Genomic DNA, 17539 nt, shown 5'->3' on the forward strand with positions numbered 1-17539 from the left:
ACTTCAGTTTGTAATTCCCCTTTTGAAACATTTGTCATGTGAATTGATCGTTGAGCTCATAGGATCCCCTTTTGTTGTCTCGAGTGGCTCACATGGCTGTGTTCTGCTTATGAGTGAAAGTTAAACATTATTACCTGAAGCGGTGTGCGTGTGCGCCTGAACGAAGATACAGGGAGCACCAGTGCTGAAGAGTTTACCAACCAAAACAAGTGGAATGCACACAGTGTACTTAGTCTGCGACAAATCTGCAATAAATCCATATATTTACCAGGTTTTTGTTTTGAGAAACGAAATGAAGAAAAAAGAAAGAAATGGGCACTATATCTAATCACAGTAGCCCTAATACAAGCAGAAATAGACACATGGGACAACCTTTATTACAAATAGTGCATGATATTGTAAGATAGTACTAAATAAGATTTTATAACATCTAACAGAAGTCCTGTGAGGAATATATCCAATTTTGACAAACTGATAAGCTATATATCATGACATATGTGTCATTTATGTAATTTTTAAACTTCGCAAGGACCTTATGATAAATGACCCTAGGAATACCACATACACAATACTGAAGTCCCTCAGATGGAAATTTTCCACTTTCAAAGATTTTTTTTCTGAAACAAAACTGTAAGGATATATATTGTTTCTCAGTAAATGATTTATTATTAATTATTTTTTCAATTCTTTGTACATGTTCATAACACTGTGCTACTACCAATCTTTGAGCAACTCAAAGATTTTGCTCCAATGTGAATCAAATGTAAATAGTTTTAGAATATCCTCAGCAGTATTATCAACACATTTCCTGGATGTATACCCGTCTTGGTACCAGCTACTAAGCAAATATATCTACTATTATTGTAACTGTATTAAAAAAGGACGTGTCACCATTAAATGGCTTGCATCTCTTGGTGTTTTATATGTTTGTTGAGGCACACCTGACCCTGTCACTCTTAACGGTCAACATGGCACAGAATGTCCTCCTTCCAAGTGACTATACCCAGCTTTCTCTAAGTGGGGCTATCTATCTATCTATCTATCTATCTATCTATCTATCTATCTATCTATCTATTTGCCCTCCTTATGTGAAATGAATGATCCAAAGTCCGATCAGGGGAGCTGGACTGTCCAGTAATATTCGAGTTTCATCTGACCTGACAGCCGGGGTTCTACATCACAAGAACAGACTTGTTGGTGACTTTAAATTAATAGGACTTTTTCTTTTTGTATTATTCATCACACTTATCAAAAGGTAACACGTATGAAGAACCATTATCTATGAATCAAAAGCAAAACCTGACAAGTGTTGTCAATGACTCAGTCGACTGTAAAGGGTGTCATCTGGATTTTCTATGCCACAACCCCGTCACACACACCTTCTCCTCCCATTGGCTGTGGCTTGTCTTTACGCACGTGGAGTCGTGGGTCCCGGTGGATGGTCTTCATAAGCTCTCCGGCGCGCTCGTGCACAGCTGCTGCAGGTGTCTCACCGCTGCATACGGAGACATGGCAAACTCCAGCACAGAAATCGCGATTGCGTGTGTCCACAGGGGCACGTTTATCCACTCAACGTGGGAAACACCGCTCCAGATCCTGGAAGATGCGCTCCTGGGGGTGGGTGAGGATGGCAAGGTATGTTGTTTTTGCACTGGCTACCTGCCACTCAGACATTTAACTTGGAAACACTACTGCCTGTAAAAAATAAAAATAAAAATCCATATTACGCTGCACTCTGTCTTTATTTCATGGGTAGCATTACATTTTATTCTTAGGGTTGAAATTCTAATTTGCTAAAATGCGCTGTACAAATAAAGTTCCTTTTGTTATCAGTCCATGTGATTATATAATTGTGCTATTTTTTATGAGAGAGAGATAATAAGACGATAATATTTAACTGAGTTGTTGTCTAACAGATTTACCTTAGTTTCTCTCTAGTAACATTAGGTACTTCTGAACAGAACCTACAAAACTGGGTGATAATATAGCATGCAAACATAAGTCAGAGACATGTTCTTGTGAGTACGCGATTGGTTAAAACACACACACACACACACACACACACACACACACACACACACACACACACACACACACACACACACACACACACACACACACACAGGATGCAAATAGAGTGACTGGAGAGGGGATAACATTTAATAAGTTCATGCTTCCTTTTCGAACATGTTCAGTTTTCCACTTCAGTGTATTAATTATACTCACTGTTTTGTTATATTTATTATGTTCAAAATATAATCCAATGACCGGACATATGAAGTGGTAAATGTTGAATTTGATGTGTGTGGCAATAACTCAGCAGCAGCAGCACAATTACTGTCTCTGGTAGTCATCTGACAGCAGCAATGAATATCCTGCAGGTGTAAAGTGCAAAGCAGTTTGGTCACTTATCACAAGTCCAATATAGGGATCACAAAACAGTTCTGTACTTTATACTTGAGTTGTGTCTGCAAACCCCACAGGCATCATATGTCACCCACTATAACTCATTCTGATATCTCCCTTGCCATCAGATTGCTTTCATCGGAGAAGGAAAAGACGTTAAACAACTCTCTCAGAAGTTTGGATTCATCCCTTCTGAAGTCAATCAACTGGCACAAAAGTATGTACATCACTCTTAAAATTACTGTACATGTTTCACTTTTTTTTAAATCAATAATGAGAGCATTTGGTGTTGAAGAGCATTAAGTGAGAGATTAACACCATTTGCTCTGTAAATATCCATAAAACATGAGCCAGCCTCATTGCACAGTGAATACTATATTATTCCCTGGTCATAAAATCATGTCAATCATTTTCGCGGCTTGCTGCACTGCAGCGAGTTCTTCATGCCAGGAATGGTGGACACCCACATCCATGCATCCCAGTACAGCTACGCTGGCACAGCCCTGGACCTGCCTTTACTGAAGTGGCTCGAAACATACACCTTTCCAGTGGAGGCGCAGTTTGACAACTTGGAGTTTGCCCGCCAAGTTTACACTCAAGTTGTGGTGAGTTTGCTGACTTTTTGAAATAAAAGCTAATAAAACATGTATTTTGCATGCATCATTCAAAATACATGTTTGTCTTTTTGCAAATGAAAGGCATTGACTTAGAAGATATAATGGGAAATTACAGTCAGGTCAAACTAAGCCGACGGCTGTCTAGAGCTACATCGGTATTTATGACATTTATAATGTGGTTTATGGCATTTTGAAGCTTTTATGGTGTTTTGATGGTGTGTTGATGCTTTCATATGAAATTCTCAGTGTGCTTTTGAATTGCCCCTAGGGGATGAATAAAGTTATTTGAATTGAATTTAATGGACTTATACTTGCTTTTTCAGTTACTATTTAGACCACATGTGAAATAAAAAAAAAAAGAAGAAAAAAAAAAAGGTTGTTCTACTGTGAAGCAGTCACTGTCTTGCAGCGGGTGGGAACTATTCAACAATGTATAGGAAAGAGAAAGCAATTTAGATGCGATCTTAATCCTGTAACACAATCTCTCTACTTTACAGAAAAGGACTTTGAGAAATGGAACAACCAGTGCATGCTACTTCGCAACCATACACACAGACGCCACTCTCTTGTTGGGCCAACTTGCAAGTAATATATCCTCCACACAAATACACACTTTTCCTAATTCTTTATTTCGCATCATTTATTTTGAGCTCTGCTACTTTCTTTTTCCAGTAACGTAGATCTGAAATGTGGAGTTAGAAGGTGAAGTGTGTCGTCGTGGTCTTGTTTTCGCCACAGCAGTACACACTGGGGCTGAACTTTAGTAATTATCCCGGCAAGCAGGGTTATAGGTTACATGACACTAGTACATGATTTCAAACCGTGAAAGCACTTTTGCTGATAGCATTCACAAAATTCCCCCAAAAAATCACTTATTTACACTTTCCACTTGACTGTCACCTTGACAGTAAAGGTTTATTTTTTTCCTTTGAACTTTGCAGAACTGATCTTTCACCTTTCTGCCTTGTACTTATCATCTCTGTGTCATATTGTGCAATGCTAAACACATGACGTGTGTCTGAGCAACCATACACCCAATCTCTGGCAGGATTGTACAGCCATTTGTGTATTCAGGGTCATTGAGCTGTAACTTTGGCCTGTTCTTGGCAACTGCAACCATTTAACTGAGAACTGCATGGCATGCGGACACGTGCGAGATTGCTTTCCACATTGACCATACCTTGGCTAAGCAATATCTATCTAAACATCTAAGCAAGAAATATTTATGTGCAGAACACTTGGAGTGTAACTTCTGCAGGAAAGTTATTTGGATAACATAAAGAATATAATCTAAGAAAAATAGTGTGCAAAACATTTGCACATTAACTGCCGCTGTGTGCCAAAATAATCCAGCAGTCAGTCATGAGTAACTTTAGCCGGCAGATCATTTTGTGCCGAACCAGATATTTGGCCAGAACACTTTGTTATTTTAGCAAATCTAGTTACCCATGATAGTACTCAGCCAACCTTCATTTTTTTTTTTTTTTTCTCAGACGACTTTGGACAGCGCGCATTAGTGGGCAAAGTGTGTATGGACCTGAACGATTCTGTCAAAAGTTACAAAGAAACCAGTAAGAATTCTGAAGCGGAAACAGGCCGGTGAGTATAAACCCTTCAACTGCAGCTGTACAGTGTTTAAACTCTTAATTACATTCACTGAAACATTTTCTGTTTGCAGTAATTCTCTGAATGAAAACTTTTACTTTAACTGACTTTGTTCAGTGAACCACCTTATATCAGCAATAGTGTGCACCTCAATCTGAAGATATTTATATACATATCGACTTAACTGTGTAACTCTTACTGATAAAATTGGCACAATTTCATATAAAGACATCTGCCTACAGATGAGGATTAAACATAAATTACAGGTATTGTTGGAAAAGGGAATAATTTCCATTTGATAAAGATGTCCTATTTGTGCCTCCCCCGGCTAGCTCAGTTGGTAGAGCATGAGACTCACAATCTCAGGTTAGTGGGTTCGTGTCCCACGCCGGGCGCCACCTTCCCGTGGGCTCACCACCTGCAGGAAGGTTCTTAAATGGTGCATTGTGATCTGGGTGACAGTGCTCAGACTGTCACCCCCGCGAAACGGATAAGCGGAAGAAAATGAATGAATGAATGTCCCATTTGTTTTCTGCTTCCAAATATCTGACCCAATTTTATTTTGTCTTCAGGTTTATTCGGGAGCTCTTACAAAAACAGGTAAGATTCTAAAAAACCAACTGAAATGATAGTTTACAGATGCAGTGTTACATTGTGCGGTTTATATCACGAGTGTGTGTGTGTTTGTCCCCTGTCTTTGTTTCTGGGCGCGATGGGGCAGTACCCCCTTGTGAGGCCAGTGGTGACCCCCCGCTTTGCCGTGACCTGCACCGAACCCTTACTGAAACGACTGGCAGCAATCGCTCAGAATAACAACGTGCACATTCAGGTGAGTTCAATGTTTGGAACTGAACCCCAGGAGACTGTTTCCATAGAATCCTTTTAGTGTTGATCCCATGAGGTTTAGCAGCATGTACTGTATGTAATGTGTGCTGCAGAAAAACAACATTTGGTGTTGGTTACCTCAGAAACACCACTCTCCTCATGAGCAAATTTTTTTTTTTTAAATATCTACTTTATTTCCAGAGTCACATCAGTGAAACTGTCGAAGAAGTGCAGCTTGTGAAGAGGCTGTTTCCCGATTCGGCGTCTTACACGGATGTTTACAACAAATGCAACCTTCTCACCAACAAGGTGAGCACACAGACATTTGTGTACCAAAAACACTGAAAACCCTGACAACTGTTGGTAATTCTTCGCGGCGGGGATGATTTGCAGACTGTGATGGCTCATGGCTGCTACCTCAGTGACAAAGAGCTGGCCGTGTTCAGAGAGACTGGGACGTCCTTGGCCCACTGTCCTAATTCCAACATTTCGTAAGTCTCAGATTCACAACACCTCAAACATCTGGATTATGCTAAGATACTGACAAAGAACAAGAGGGCTTACATTGTACGGTATATATGCAAAGATTTTAGAGCAAAAATTTGCATTTTTCAAGACACTTTATTATCAAATATGATGTAAATTGAAGGAGATTAAACCCGTTTTTAAACTAACAACAACAAAAAAAACCCAGTGGCAGAATATGATAAATAATTTAGGGAGCAGTCAGTCTGAATGTTGTTTGTCTTTGTCAGCTCTCTGTCTGACTCTGTGTACGCAGGTTGTGCAGTGGATTGCTTGATGTGCGTAATGCCCTGAAACACAAAGTGAAAGTGGGGCTGGGAACAGGTTAGAGCAGAACAGCTGCTTGCTCAAGCTCATACTCTGAATCTTTACCCGTTGCATTGAAACTCATCCGGTGTTTTCTGGTGTTGCTTCATCAGATGTTGCGGGGGGCTACTCTGCCTCAATGCTTGATGCTGTGAGGAGAACTCTGGATACTTCCAAAGTCTTGACCATGCAGAATCCCAAACATGAGACACTCACCTTTGAGGAGGTGTTCAGACTGGCCACACTGGGAGGCAGCCAAGGTACAAGGAGCAGTAAGACTCAGAAACAGCAGGTTTACCGTTTCCCCTGCACTTTATTAATTGTTTCCTGTATCCTCCCTTGAAATACAAAAAGAAACAAATATTTCCATCAAAATCATTCAGATGCATACAGCTTCTCCAGTAGAAATGACATAACCTGGATTACTGAGAATTTTCCCCATGTCTCCAATCATTGTGTCAGAGTCAGAATGGCTCCTTTTTGGTTTCAGTCATTTCTCTTGTTGGGGAATCTTTTATGTGACTGTTTTTTAGTAATTCTGTAGCAGAAAACCCTGGAATATTTTTAATTCAAAGAATTCAACAAGTCATTTCTGATTTCTTTTGGTTGTAGCATTGTCTCTGGATGACAAAACAGGAAATTTCCAAGTGGGCAAAGACTTTGATGCCCTGAGGGTTAATGTGACTGTTCCTGGAGGACCCATAGACCTGATCCAGCCTAAGGAACCAAAGGTTTGTGTGGGATACAGTGTCGATAAACTAAATATATCAAAGTAGCAAAAGTCATCTTTGTTTTAACTCTCATTTGTCATTACTTCCATTTTAGGTTCTTTTAGAAAAGTTTCTCAATTTGGGTAAGTGTCAGTGATTTCTTGCACTTTGTTTTTTTCAAAGGAAGTACCTCTTTTTGAAAAAACATATGATTTTTTCATGCTGCCTTTCAATAACCTGATGTTACGTGTACATATAGACTTGCATGCAAACTGATGTCATTCAAAAATAAATGTATGCTGTCATATACCATGCGGGTCATATATATTGGCAACACTTCAGTTTGTAATTCCCCTTTTGAAAGATTTGTTGGATTGTAGATTCCTGGTCCTCGAGGGTAAATGTTCTGGGTTAAGAACAGAGAAATGTGTTCATTTTCTTGTGGTGGCAACAACAAAGACATAGTTAGTTCTGGCCAGACATTTCATACTGCATGAACTCTAGGAATCCCACTTCAAATGTTGGACAACACAGTAGTTGTCACATGAGAAGAAACTGCAACAACTCCAAAATCTGGGCAAAAAGAAAAAGATATTATTCTCTTCTTGCAGACGTGCAGAGGAAAGCATGTATGTAATGTGTAGACCTTTGAGGTGGATGCATCCCGCACAAGAACAGACACATTCGTTCTAGTTAAGGTGCGTCCTACTTCATGTGAAACTAAAATTATAGAACCTCTGGGAGGGGTTAGGGACAATAAGAGTGAATGTCAGTGGCATGTTTGCTTTTCCAGTTTGGCACCATGTTTGTGACACATTATCTTTTTCACCATGCGGTGTCCTACAACGCAAGTGAGATTGATCAGAGAAAATATGTAGTATGCATCTTCCTCTTAGTGTTATCCCATTTTAGTAGCTCTTATCTCTCCAACACAACCGATCATAATAAGCAGATGAGCATCAGGGTTTCAGCAGAGCTCAGTGTTGGTATTGTCATCAGATTCCAGAATGTTGAAGCAAGGATTCAACTAAAACATTCCCAGGCAGTGAACCTTCAGGATTCAGGTTTGACGCCACCACTTCAATGTGTCACTCTTCCTTCTCTTACGATGTTTGTCCTGCTTGTTATTCTGCAGGTGATGATCGTAACATAGTGGAGGTGTTTGTCGCTGGAAGGAAAGTGGTACCCTTTACAGAGTGAAAGTGAAACTACTTGGATACGCCTGCACAGCGTATTTCTGACAGTAAGATAGAACGCACTAAGCTGAAGAATCGTTTAATATCAAAAAGGTGAACTGATGTGCATTGTTGCACAAATATAGACAAATATAATCCAGGGATTAGTGTTGATAATGTCCTAAAATGAGTTACATTTTGCTTTAGACTAAAGACTAAATATGGGAAACTTTGATCATTGCAAGAGCTGAAAAAATGTTTTCCTCACTATCAGAATGCCCAGTTATGACTGAGCACTTCTGCCACAATGATAGAAGAGAATGAGAGCGACCATGTTTCTGAAATTATTCTTTCATTTTTGATTCAACACTGTGATTTCTTTTGTTTCTATCTTCAATTTGTATTTAAAATTGACACCACATTAAAATGTGGTCCAAAGGACTTTCTTTCACTGGTGAACAAAATAGCACATTGATTGTTAGAAGTTAGAGCCAGAAAACATGAAGATGGGATGAAGATGTGGTCTGGCAGCCACCAACAGAGGCAGGAGTTTTAAAAATTACAGAGGAAAAAACAAATAACCTGCCAAAACACTGAGAGCCGGACTCAAGGCAAACAAGGAATAACTACAGGGACTCATTATCGCCACCTAATGCACACAAGTTGCATTCCTTGAATTGTACATGCGGTGCCTTTAAATGAAGTGCTACAGAAGCTTCTAGAAACCTTTTTTATTGTGCAGTCACTGGTTACCAGCTCTGCGTCTTTATTAGTTTTATGTAAAGAAGACTTTTTTTTTTTTTTTTTTTAGCAAATTAAGATACACCTGCTGTTGACTACAGTCCATGAAATGTGTTAAAAAAAACACACAGACTTGTCATTGTATACTGGAAATCACATGCAGTATGTTTAGTAATGTTTAGTTTGGTAGAGGTGTGATTCTCCTTGTTCTCCATGTCTAACCTCATTTATGTTGTTATTGGCAGTGGCTGCATCGTTCACTATCCATAATTATATTCCAAAGCCTGACACTGCCTGGCTTAATTTGTTTTACTTTACACTCCATAGAAATCCAGGAAATTATGTGTTTCAGTAGCACACAAGCAGGAAAGAAAGTTTTTTAAAAAAACATTTTTTTTATAGTAGAGCAGAGTTTTCTTCTACTTTAGTGAAACTGGGGAGTCATGGTGCAAAAATTGTCCCTTTACTTTTAAACTTTTCTGTGTGCATAAAAGGAATAATAAATAAAAGATATGTTGATGATACAAATAACTATTCGGTTCACCCCAGACTTCAATCTGATTTCAGTGAACTTCTCTTATGAAGACATTCTTTATCTAAAGATTAATTCAATTAACTTTACTATTCAAATGTTTGATTTGATGGATCAGCAAATGAAAGCGACTTTGTATGTACTGTATGTAGCACACTGTATTTTAATTCTTGTTAAATGATGGAAAATCGAAGTGGACTCTGAGGTGAATATGAATTTCTGTTAGGATATATTTTCAATTAATTGTTTTGTTTTAGCACTGAGCATTAATACAGAGTTGTTTGGCCTGTTGATCAATGTGGAGTGAACCAAGGATCAGTCCTTTGGTACGTAGGACTCTACTCTGTCTGACTGTACTATCAATGTCTAAACTATGTCCTCTCCCCATCGATTTGACCGAACATGCTGATCTTGTCCCGTGTCATCTATATAACAACTCAATAACACATGATCTACTTCTGTAAAGTTTAGTTACAGAATAACAGCTTGTTAACTTTGTGTCCTCTGAACAGAAGTGGCCCTCGTACAAGCTTTTTGTAAAATTCCAAATAAATGGTCAAAAGAGAGAAGTCGCTTTTCTTCCACCTCAGAAAAACTAATACGGCACTTGTTACACCTTTGCATTGAATTTAACTGTTTGTTCCCTTTATTCACTGTAAACTTCTCTTTCATCAGAACCTTTAACGTGATCAAGTGTTGCTGATTGTACTCTTTAATATGTGACAGGAAATTGAAATAAAGAGATCTGTCTGACTCACGACCATTAACCATAACACAAGAAGTTGGTTAAAAAAAACTAAAATAAACAAAAACCTCAATGTGTGACGAGTGAAATCATTGTAACTTGTCACTCACTGACAGTCCTCATTTCACCCAGAGTCTCCACCATCTGGGCCAGACAGATCGGCTGGCAGACAGAAGACTTTAAGAAGGTTCGCGTCATGACTTGTTGACAGCAAGGACCCTTATCAGGTTGTGAGGGGAAGGTCACTCACCAGGACGGGGACAATGTGCTTCATATGTGACCTGCAACCGGGATTCTGCAACTTCACAGTGAGGAGTTCCCTTCGACAAGCTGACCTTATGTACTCAGAAAAAACTGCAGGGTGTGTGCATGTGAAGGAGGAAACCCATTCATCTACAGACAACATGAAGACAAATCAAGAGGCCCTGGAGTATTAAAAAAAAAAGCACGTTTATTTTCCTAAAATAATAACAAAAATAGTGTGTTAGTGGCAACTGGCCAATAGAGGACGCCACGACGCCACCGCCCTTGAGATTTCTTTTTTTTTTTGTAAATAAAATATATTCATAAACTCTAATACGGTCAAAATATGTTTATTCTAACAAACTGACAATGGGCCCTGAACTGTATTCGCTTCATTTTCCATCGATAGTCTTTAATAAAAGAGAGGATTTCTTGTTTCTCGCTCTCTCTAGTAGTGTGTGTGTGTGAGCGGCGTAGGGCGACATGAAGGCCGCCCCGAGGAGGCGGGGCTTAGTAGCGGTCTCACCACTTACTGACAAACACTATGAGTGCCTGCATGACATTAAACCAATCAGCATGATTTGGGACGACTTTTAAATTGTTCCTCGCTTGGTGATTGTCTGTTCTAGTTTCTTCTCACCTGTTTCTACAGATTGTAGGACAACTCGTCCACAAAACTGCAACCCCGGACAACTTGTCCATGGACAGCAGCCTCAGCGGACAACTCGTCCAGGGTGGCCTTTTATTGTGGCCACCCTCAGGCACACCTGTGCAATATTCATGCTGTCTAATTCAGCATCTAGATATGCCACACCTGTGAGGTGAGATGGATTATCTCAGCAAAGGAGGAGTGCTCACGAACACAGATTTAGACAGATTTGTGAACAATATTTGAGAGAAATAGGTATTTTCTGTATATAGAAAATATTTTAGATCTTTGAGTTCAGCTCATGAAAAATGGGAGCAAAAACAAAAGTGTCACACAGCTCATACATACATACATACATACATACATACATACATACATACATACATACATACATACATACATACATACAAAAAAAAATCAGTTACACTACAATCAACAGTTTGTTGTACAGTCGCCATTTTCTTCTTTTTTCCACGTATTAGATATAATTATATTTCTATATTCTCTCTCGATTCTGCATGTTCCATAACTGTGGCCGGCTTAAGAACAACAGACCTGAGATTGTTACGAATTTAACACAATTATTTATCAAACAAAGACATTCTCACCACATAGTCAGCTTGCACAGGACGGCCAGGCTCTTCCCAGACTTAAGGTGAAGGAAAGAGAGAAAATCAACACAAACAACCAAATTCATAAACTGTGGGTGTTTCCATTCTTCCTGGGAACCACCTCCAGTGACCCTTGACCACTCTGGTCAATCATGGTGGACTCCTGTCCTCAACTCATCCTTTCTAAGGGAGGCTCCTATTTCCCAGAATGCAGTGGGTACTTGTTTACATATCAACATCACTGGGGGCCTCTCTCATTCTTAAAAAGGCAAGATTGTTGTATTTAATTGAAGTTAACATTGGCTGAAATATAATAATAATGACGAACCCCACCTAAGAAATTTGCCACCAGCTGCCACTGTTTTTTTTGTTTAGTTTTTTTCCATGTCCCTTTAGTGTAAATTTCATTTATTTTATCATGATTTATTTAAAAGATGAGAGAAAAGAGACATGCTCCTTATAGAAAACCCCCTAGTTTCTTTCAAAAAGGAAGCTTGGTTATTGCAGAGGAAGTTTCGTACCTGAAAAGCTTTCATTCGCTGGTTTCTGGCCTCTGATATTGGGAGAATTTCACCCCTGCGTTTAGTCTTCCAGGAAGACACAACCACTTCAGATTCAGCTCCTGCTTTTCCGGTGAAGATAAAACACTGGAAAATGTAATTGTTTTTCCATGATTCGGGATTCAGGCCACTTTTACGTGGTTTTACACAACTGGTTTATTAATGACAGGCTTGGAATGTGCCTGAAAGACTAACCTCAGGGGATAAAGTACACACACAAACCAGGAAGTAGTGGTGTGGCTCAGGGTAGATGAAGCAAAGATCGCACACGTTTCTTTTCATATGTTTTTAGTGTTACAAGTGAAGCCTACGATCAATCTATTAGATCTAGAAGGTGGGTGTTCAATACGTGGACTGTGTCTAGGTGACGGTTGATCAGGATTTAGGTTCTGGAATTATTTACATTACGTAAAAGAAAAGAGAATCTGCACTTCCTGTTTGTAAGTTTGATACAGGTCTGATGTTGAGTAGACATTTTGATATTGATCTGTCAAGTCAAAGGAGAATCCTTCAGTTTTTCTTTTTAAACTTTGACAGAAAACAAACGACCCCATATTAACACTGTACAAGTCCCATATTATTCAACAATAGCATTATCATCAGTGTTGCTTGTTGTGTTTGTTCAGAGGTTATGACAGCTATTCCCTATCATCACTTTTCCTTATCACTTAGTGAAAAGGAATATTGTAGAGCAAGACCCATGTTATTCTCAATATGGGTGTGCTTCTGTGCCTTTATCCTTACTTCCCAATGCAGAGCCAGCATCCACTGCAGCTCTGCACCCAGCTGAGGTCCAGCAATGCCTCTGTTTCGAGTTCTGGATGAAGGTTCCCTTGCAAAGGCTGAGCGCAGGCGCAAGAGAAAGAGAAATGTGGAGTGGACGAGGACAGGCCGGAGGACCGATGAAGATGGCTCAGTCCTTTCATTGAGTCGGCTGTGTCTGCTGAGCCTTGCTAACAACATGAACAAAGTGTGGGCCAAAGACTACACCGACAAATATCTGGATCACTATTCATTCAGATACATCATGGGGCCGTTCAACGTCCTGCGTGAGTCTGTTATGGCTTTGTATAACCACCAGCAGCTGAATGTTTGACATCACTTTGCTCTTTCAGTTTCATGAAGCAATACACAGGTGTTATCGCAGACATATAACAGTATATAGGAGTTATTACAAGTATATGAAGCACTATAACTACCTTTTGTTACTGTTTTCTGGTTGCATGTCACACAATGGTGTGAACTTGAACCATATCTTAAACCAGAATGACTTCATGGGGAAATCTCCTGAATGTAAAACCTTTCAGTCCAGCAGACTGACCCAGAGAGTAAATGTTCTACTGTTTATGAATGTTGCAGCTGTTTTTCAACTTTATATTTGAAGATGGCGTGATTTACAAAGCTGATCATCACATTTATTTGCTCACCTTCTCATAACTTTATTCTCCTCCTCCACTTATTCATTGCGTTTGCAGCTGGTGACCTTGTGGAGGAGCTGATGTTGCTCCTGTGCTCCAGAAAGGAGTTGTCCCGGGCGGCACTCCACCTCCTGCTGGTCCCGCAGCTCCACAGTCTGTCTCTGGAAAGTTGTCCTGGTTTGGTCACCTCAGATCTCTGTGGTCACATTTCTGCACGTTGCCAGGTTAGATAGAACCTGGTAGTTCCATGCGTCTACTGTTCTCACTGCAACATGTTTTGTTTTTTTATATAGAACAAAAGCCTTATTTACATGATTATCCATGTATCCTAATGATAGCAATAATTGTAAATGCAAGCATTGGGATTCAATTAGCAGCATATGTTGTTCAAATGAGTATTTCTTTTTTTGGACATGTAAAACACTAGACTTGCTTGTCGTGGTGCATTTCCAGTGCATCCAATATGTTTTCAACTATTTCCTGAAATATCAACCCTTGTTGAATTCATCGAATCAAAAAACCACAATTAAGAACCGTTGACATGTTGTCACTCCTTTTAACTCCTTTGAGGTTTTTAATTTATTTTTCTTTTGCATTCCCAAGATGGAAGCTGTACGGCAGCAGCACTGGCAGAGAAAATAACACCAGTCTGTTTGGAGTAATGCATATTCAGGCTATCCAAGAGCAAACAACATAAATCATGCGCAGTAAAAAAACAACATGCAAGTGTCATAGTAGGAGAAAGTTAGTTAATAAAACATTTAGTTCTCACATGGAATTTGCCAGATAATCATTCTAAGAGATTCTTTCTGCTCTGCAAAAATTTAGAAAATGTTTTTTGTTAGACATTCATACTTGTTTGATGGTTACCAACACCATTTTTCCTGATTTAGCAAACTCACAATACATGTTTATTACCACTTTATAGATGCCTTTGAATGTCCCTCTCTGTTTTCAGGGTCTGTGGAGTCTGGACCTGTCTGGAGCTCAGCAGCTACCTCTGAAGGTCCTTTGTCAAACCCTCCACAGTCTACCCGGTCTGCGCTCGCTCGGCCTGGCCGGCATTCCCTGTGACAGATTTGTGATCAAGACAATCACCCTCTGTTGTCGTCTGTTGCAACATCTCGACGTTTCCCGCTGCCATCTGCTTTCCCCAGCTGCACTCCTTCCCCTCGGAGGTGGGCCTTGCCCCTCGTCGTCTCCCAGTCCCTGTGGCTCATCTTCACACTGCGCCTCTCCGTCTCAGCCTTCCATTTCTTCCCCCTCCTGTTCTTCTTCCTCTTCCTCTCCCTCGGCCTTGTCTCCCTTGCCTCTTCGCAGTCTTCTGGCTTTGGATATTGGGTTTGAGGAAAAGGAGGGAGACGCCGTGGCAGCAGCGGCCTACCTTCTTCTCTCCCTGCCTTCTCTGGAGAGATTGGCCTTGGAAGGCGTCACGCAGGCCTGCAGCCTCATTGAGCAGAAACGGTTCAGCCAGACCGAAGAGTTCTCCGACAGAGAAGGAGTTCCCAGGCTGGAGGATTTATGGGGGGAGAGAAGTAAACAAGAGGTGAAGGATTGGAAGCACATGAGAACGAGAGACACGAGAGAAGACGAGGATGAAGACGAGGAGGAGAGGATGCTCTGGGAGGAGTCTGGTAGTGAGAGTGAGGAAGATGCAGGTCGAGACATAGGCTCATTTTCACCTCAGAAGCAAACGGAGGAGAAACTTTCCCCTCGGTCAGGTCTGATCCTGCAGCTGAGGGATGTCAAGGGTTTGACTTGTGACTCTCTGGACAGTTTATCGCGTTTATGTCCGAGCATCTCCTCCTTGTCTGTCAACATCACCGGCGACGATGATGATGCAAGATTTGGAGGAAGAACCCAGAGTTCTGTGTTAGCCGCAGGCCTGCAGAGCTGGTCGGGCCAGCTGCGGAGCCTGTCAGTGCAGTTTCCTGGTCCCCTGGTGGATCTCGCTCCTGCTTTGAAGATCGCCGGCCCTTCTTTGGTTTCCCTCACCCTCGAGGGCGTGAAAACCAGCGCTCAAACTCCTCTCCTGGACGTCATCATGACTTGTCACCGACTCAGAGAGCTGGTCATCTCTGCTGAGCCGCCCGCCAGAGCATGGGAATGGGACATTCAAGAGATATTCCGTCAGGATGGAAATCTTCCAAAACTGCCTAACCTCTGCTCCCTGTCAATCAAGTAAGACCACCGTTGATGGGCACTGTACACAAACCGCCGTCACCAGTCTTCTTTGATGGATTTAGGGTTTATTGAATGCAACACATATAGCCATGTTTCTAATAGTGATGACATTTTGGTAATGACTGATGTACATTAATAGATAAACTGCAAAGTCGGACCACAACACAGCGAAATTTGATGCGTGCACGGTGATCCACTCTTTATCATCCTGCACAACCATGTTGATTGATTACAGTTCGCTTTACCTCCAGCTGGCTGTGTAAACAGAAATGATGTGTTGGTTTTAGATTGCACCATAATGGAAATATATTCAGGCATTGTTCCTTCTTCTTTGTGTTTCCCAAAAGTTTCTCCTACGAGCACAACCAACCCAAACCAGACATGTCGTGGATGTCCCTGGAGATGGCGCTGGGGTGTCTCTTGAAAGGCTCGCCCCTCCTGGAGAAGATCTCGCTGGTCTCCCTGCCCTGCCCTTTGAACAGCGTTTTACAGAGAATGCTGTTGCCTCTTCGCCTGAAGTTGCTCCGACACTTTCCAGATTCAGCAGGCTCGGCTGCCTCGCCACTCGCGCGGTTGCAACACATTAACCTGCTGCGAACAGACGTGACGATGACGACTCTTAAAAATTTGATAGGCAGGAGCAAGAATCTGAAGTATGTAGATGTGAGCTACTGCTGGAATATCAGCCAGCGTGAGTGGGAGAACCTCAACAAGTCCAATAAAGTCCAGTTTTTGTGGGTTTAGTGAAGTAGACGCTGAGCCTCTCTTAAAAATGAGTGGACATTGCCTTTGTATTCCAATAAAAACCTAATGCACCTTAAAATGTAAGAGGTCAGCTGAGGCTTAGTTGCTAGAGCATGTTGCTTTTCAATCCTACAGTTGGTGGTTCGAATGTGTCAAATTGTTCATGGGCAAGACTCTAAACTGCCCAACATATGTTAAGCAACTTGCAGTCACCATTGGTGTGTAAATATAAAGACTAAAACACATTGTAAAGGCTCAAACATTAAAATGGGCTATGCTCATTCATGGTGTCACATGAATTAGTTTCACAGCATCAATAACAATAAACTATATTTTTAACTACATCAATCTATGACATTATTTTGTTTGTATCGACAAATCTTTTTTTGTATGTGTTTCATATCAAACCATCTAAACGTATTGTACTTACTCTTGTTGTGCCTTAAAGAAAAGTGATTTTGAGTGATTTGCATTTTAACAAAAATTAAAAAAAGCACTGAAAGTAGGAGGAGTTTCCCTTGTGTTTTATTTCAGTAGGATTGGCTAAAGATCAGGCAAGGCACATTCATACAACACAATTAAGAAAGGCAGAAAAAGCAGAATAAATAAAACATTTATTTTGACAACAGTTAAAAAAGAAGTTGTTTATTAGAGGGGCTGGCTCAATAATAGGCCAGGACCGCAGGGGTCTAGATGTTTCATATTCAACAAGTAAATCTGAGATGCAGTTAGGCCAGAGATCATCCTCTTTGTGTTGTTGACCACTCTGGACAAGTTGCTGCTGTCCATCACATTTTTACTGAGACCTGTTAACAGACTGTTGTAATAATCCAGCCTGCTGAAAATAAATGCATCAGCACCTGTATAGATAATCCAAATGGGCTTTTGGCTTTTCTGCATATAGTGACTAATTCAGAAACAATTCAGAATCTAATGTTTACAG

At 40.6% G+C, this 17539-nt stretch overlaps 2 protein-coding genes across 3 annotated transcripts; both read left to right on the plus strand.

Moving 5' to 3' along the window:
• Positions 1–1392: 1392 nt before the first annotated feature.
• On the plus strand, positions 1393–10273 carry gda (guanine deaminase). Its single transcript, XM_080466841.1, has 14 exons — positions 1393–1635; positions 2535–2623; positions 2840–3011; positions 3521–3608; positions 4517–4622; positions 5201–5228; positions 5350–5457; positions 5655–5762; positions 5847–5944; positions 6235–6302; positions 6398–6544; positions 6897–7015; positions 7110–7137; positions 8130–10273. Exons 1-14 carry the CDS (start codon positions 1510–1512, stop codon positions 8192–8194), a joined length of 1350 nt encoding a protein of 449 aa, XP_080322967.1. The 5' UTR covers positions 1393–1509; the 3' UTR covers positions 8195–10273.
• Positions 10274–12460: 2187 nt separating this feature from the next.
• Positions 12461–17470, plus strand: LOC308111778 (uncharacterized protein). 2 transcript variants are annotated; one of them, XM_080466801.1, is made up of 5 exons: positions 12461–12584; positions 13007–13299; positions 13726–13892; positions 14627–15849; positions 16200–17470. In XM_080466801.1, the coding sequence occupies exons 2-5, from the start codon at positions 13050–13052 to the stop codon at positions 16594–16596; spliced, it is 2037 nt and encodes a 678-aa protein (XP_080322927.1). In that variant the 5' UTR covers positions 12461–12584; positions 13007–13049; the 3' UTR covers positions 16597–17470. The 2 variants fall into 2 exon arrangements, with proteins under 2 accessions (XP_080322927.1, XP_080322928.1); XM_080466802.1 differs by having other exon boundaries at positions 12474–12690; positions 16200–17103.
• The last annotated feature ends 69 nt before the right edge of the window (positions 17471–17539 follow it).

This window comes from Lipophrys pholis (assembly GCF_963383615.2).
Source record: "Lipophrys pholis genome assembly, chromosome: 7".
In the NCBI taxonomy this organism is placed as follows: Eukaryota; Metazoa; Chordata; class Actinopteri; order Blenniiformes; family Blenniidae; genus Lipophrys; species Lipophrys pholis.

Excerpts from the sequence above, each read along its gene's own strand:
- gda (XM_080466841.1), top strand. The coding sequence starts at position 1,510 with ATGGCAAACTCCAGCACAGAAATCGCGATTGCGTGTGTCCACAGGGGC. Across the intron at positions 5,945-6,234 it reads TGTCCTAATTCCAACATTTC|GTTGTGCAGTGGATTGCTTG; the intron begins GTAAGTCTCAGA and ends CTGTGTACGCAG. Across the intron at positions 6,303-6,397 it reads GAAAGTGGGGCTGGGAACAG|ATGTTGCGGGGGGCTACTCT; the intron begins GTTAGAGCAGAA and ends TTGCTTCATCAG.
- LOC308111778 (XM_080466801.1), top strand. The coding sequence starts at position 13,050 with ATGCCTCTGTTTCGAGTTCTGGATGAAGGTTCCCTTGCAAAGGCTGAG. Across the intron at positions 13,893-14,626 it reads ACATTTCTGCACGTTGCCAG|GGTCTGTGGAGTCTGGACCT; the intron begins GTTAGATAGAAC and ends CTCTGTTTTCAG. Across the intron at positions 15,850-16,199 it reads CTCTGCTCCCTGTCAATCAA|TTTCTCCTACGAGCACAACC; the intron begins GTAAGACCACCG and ends GTTTCCCAAAAG.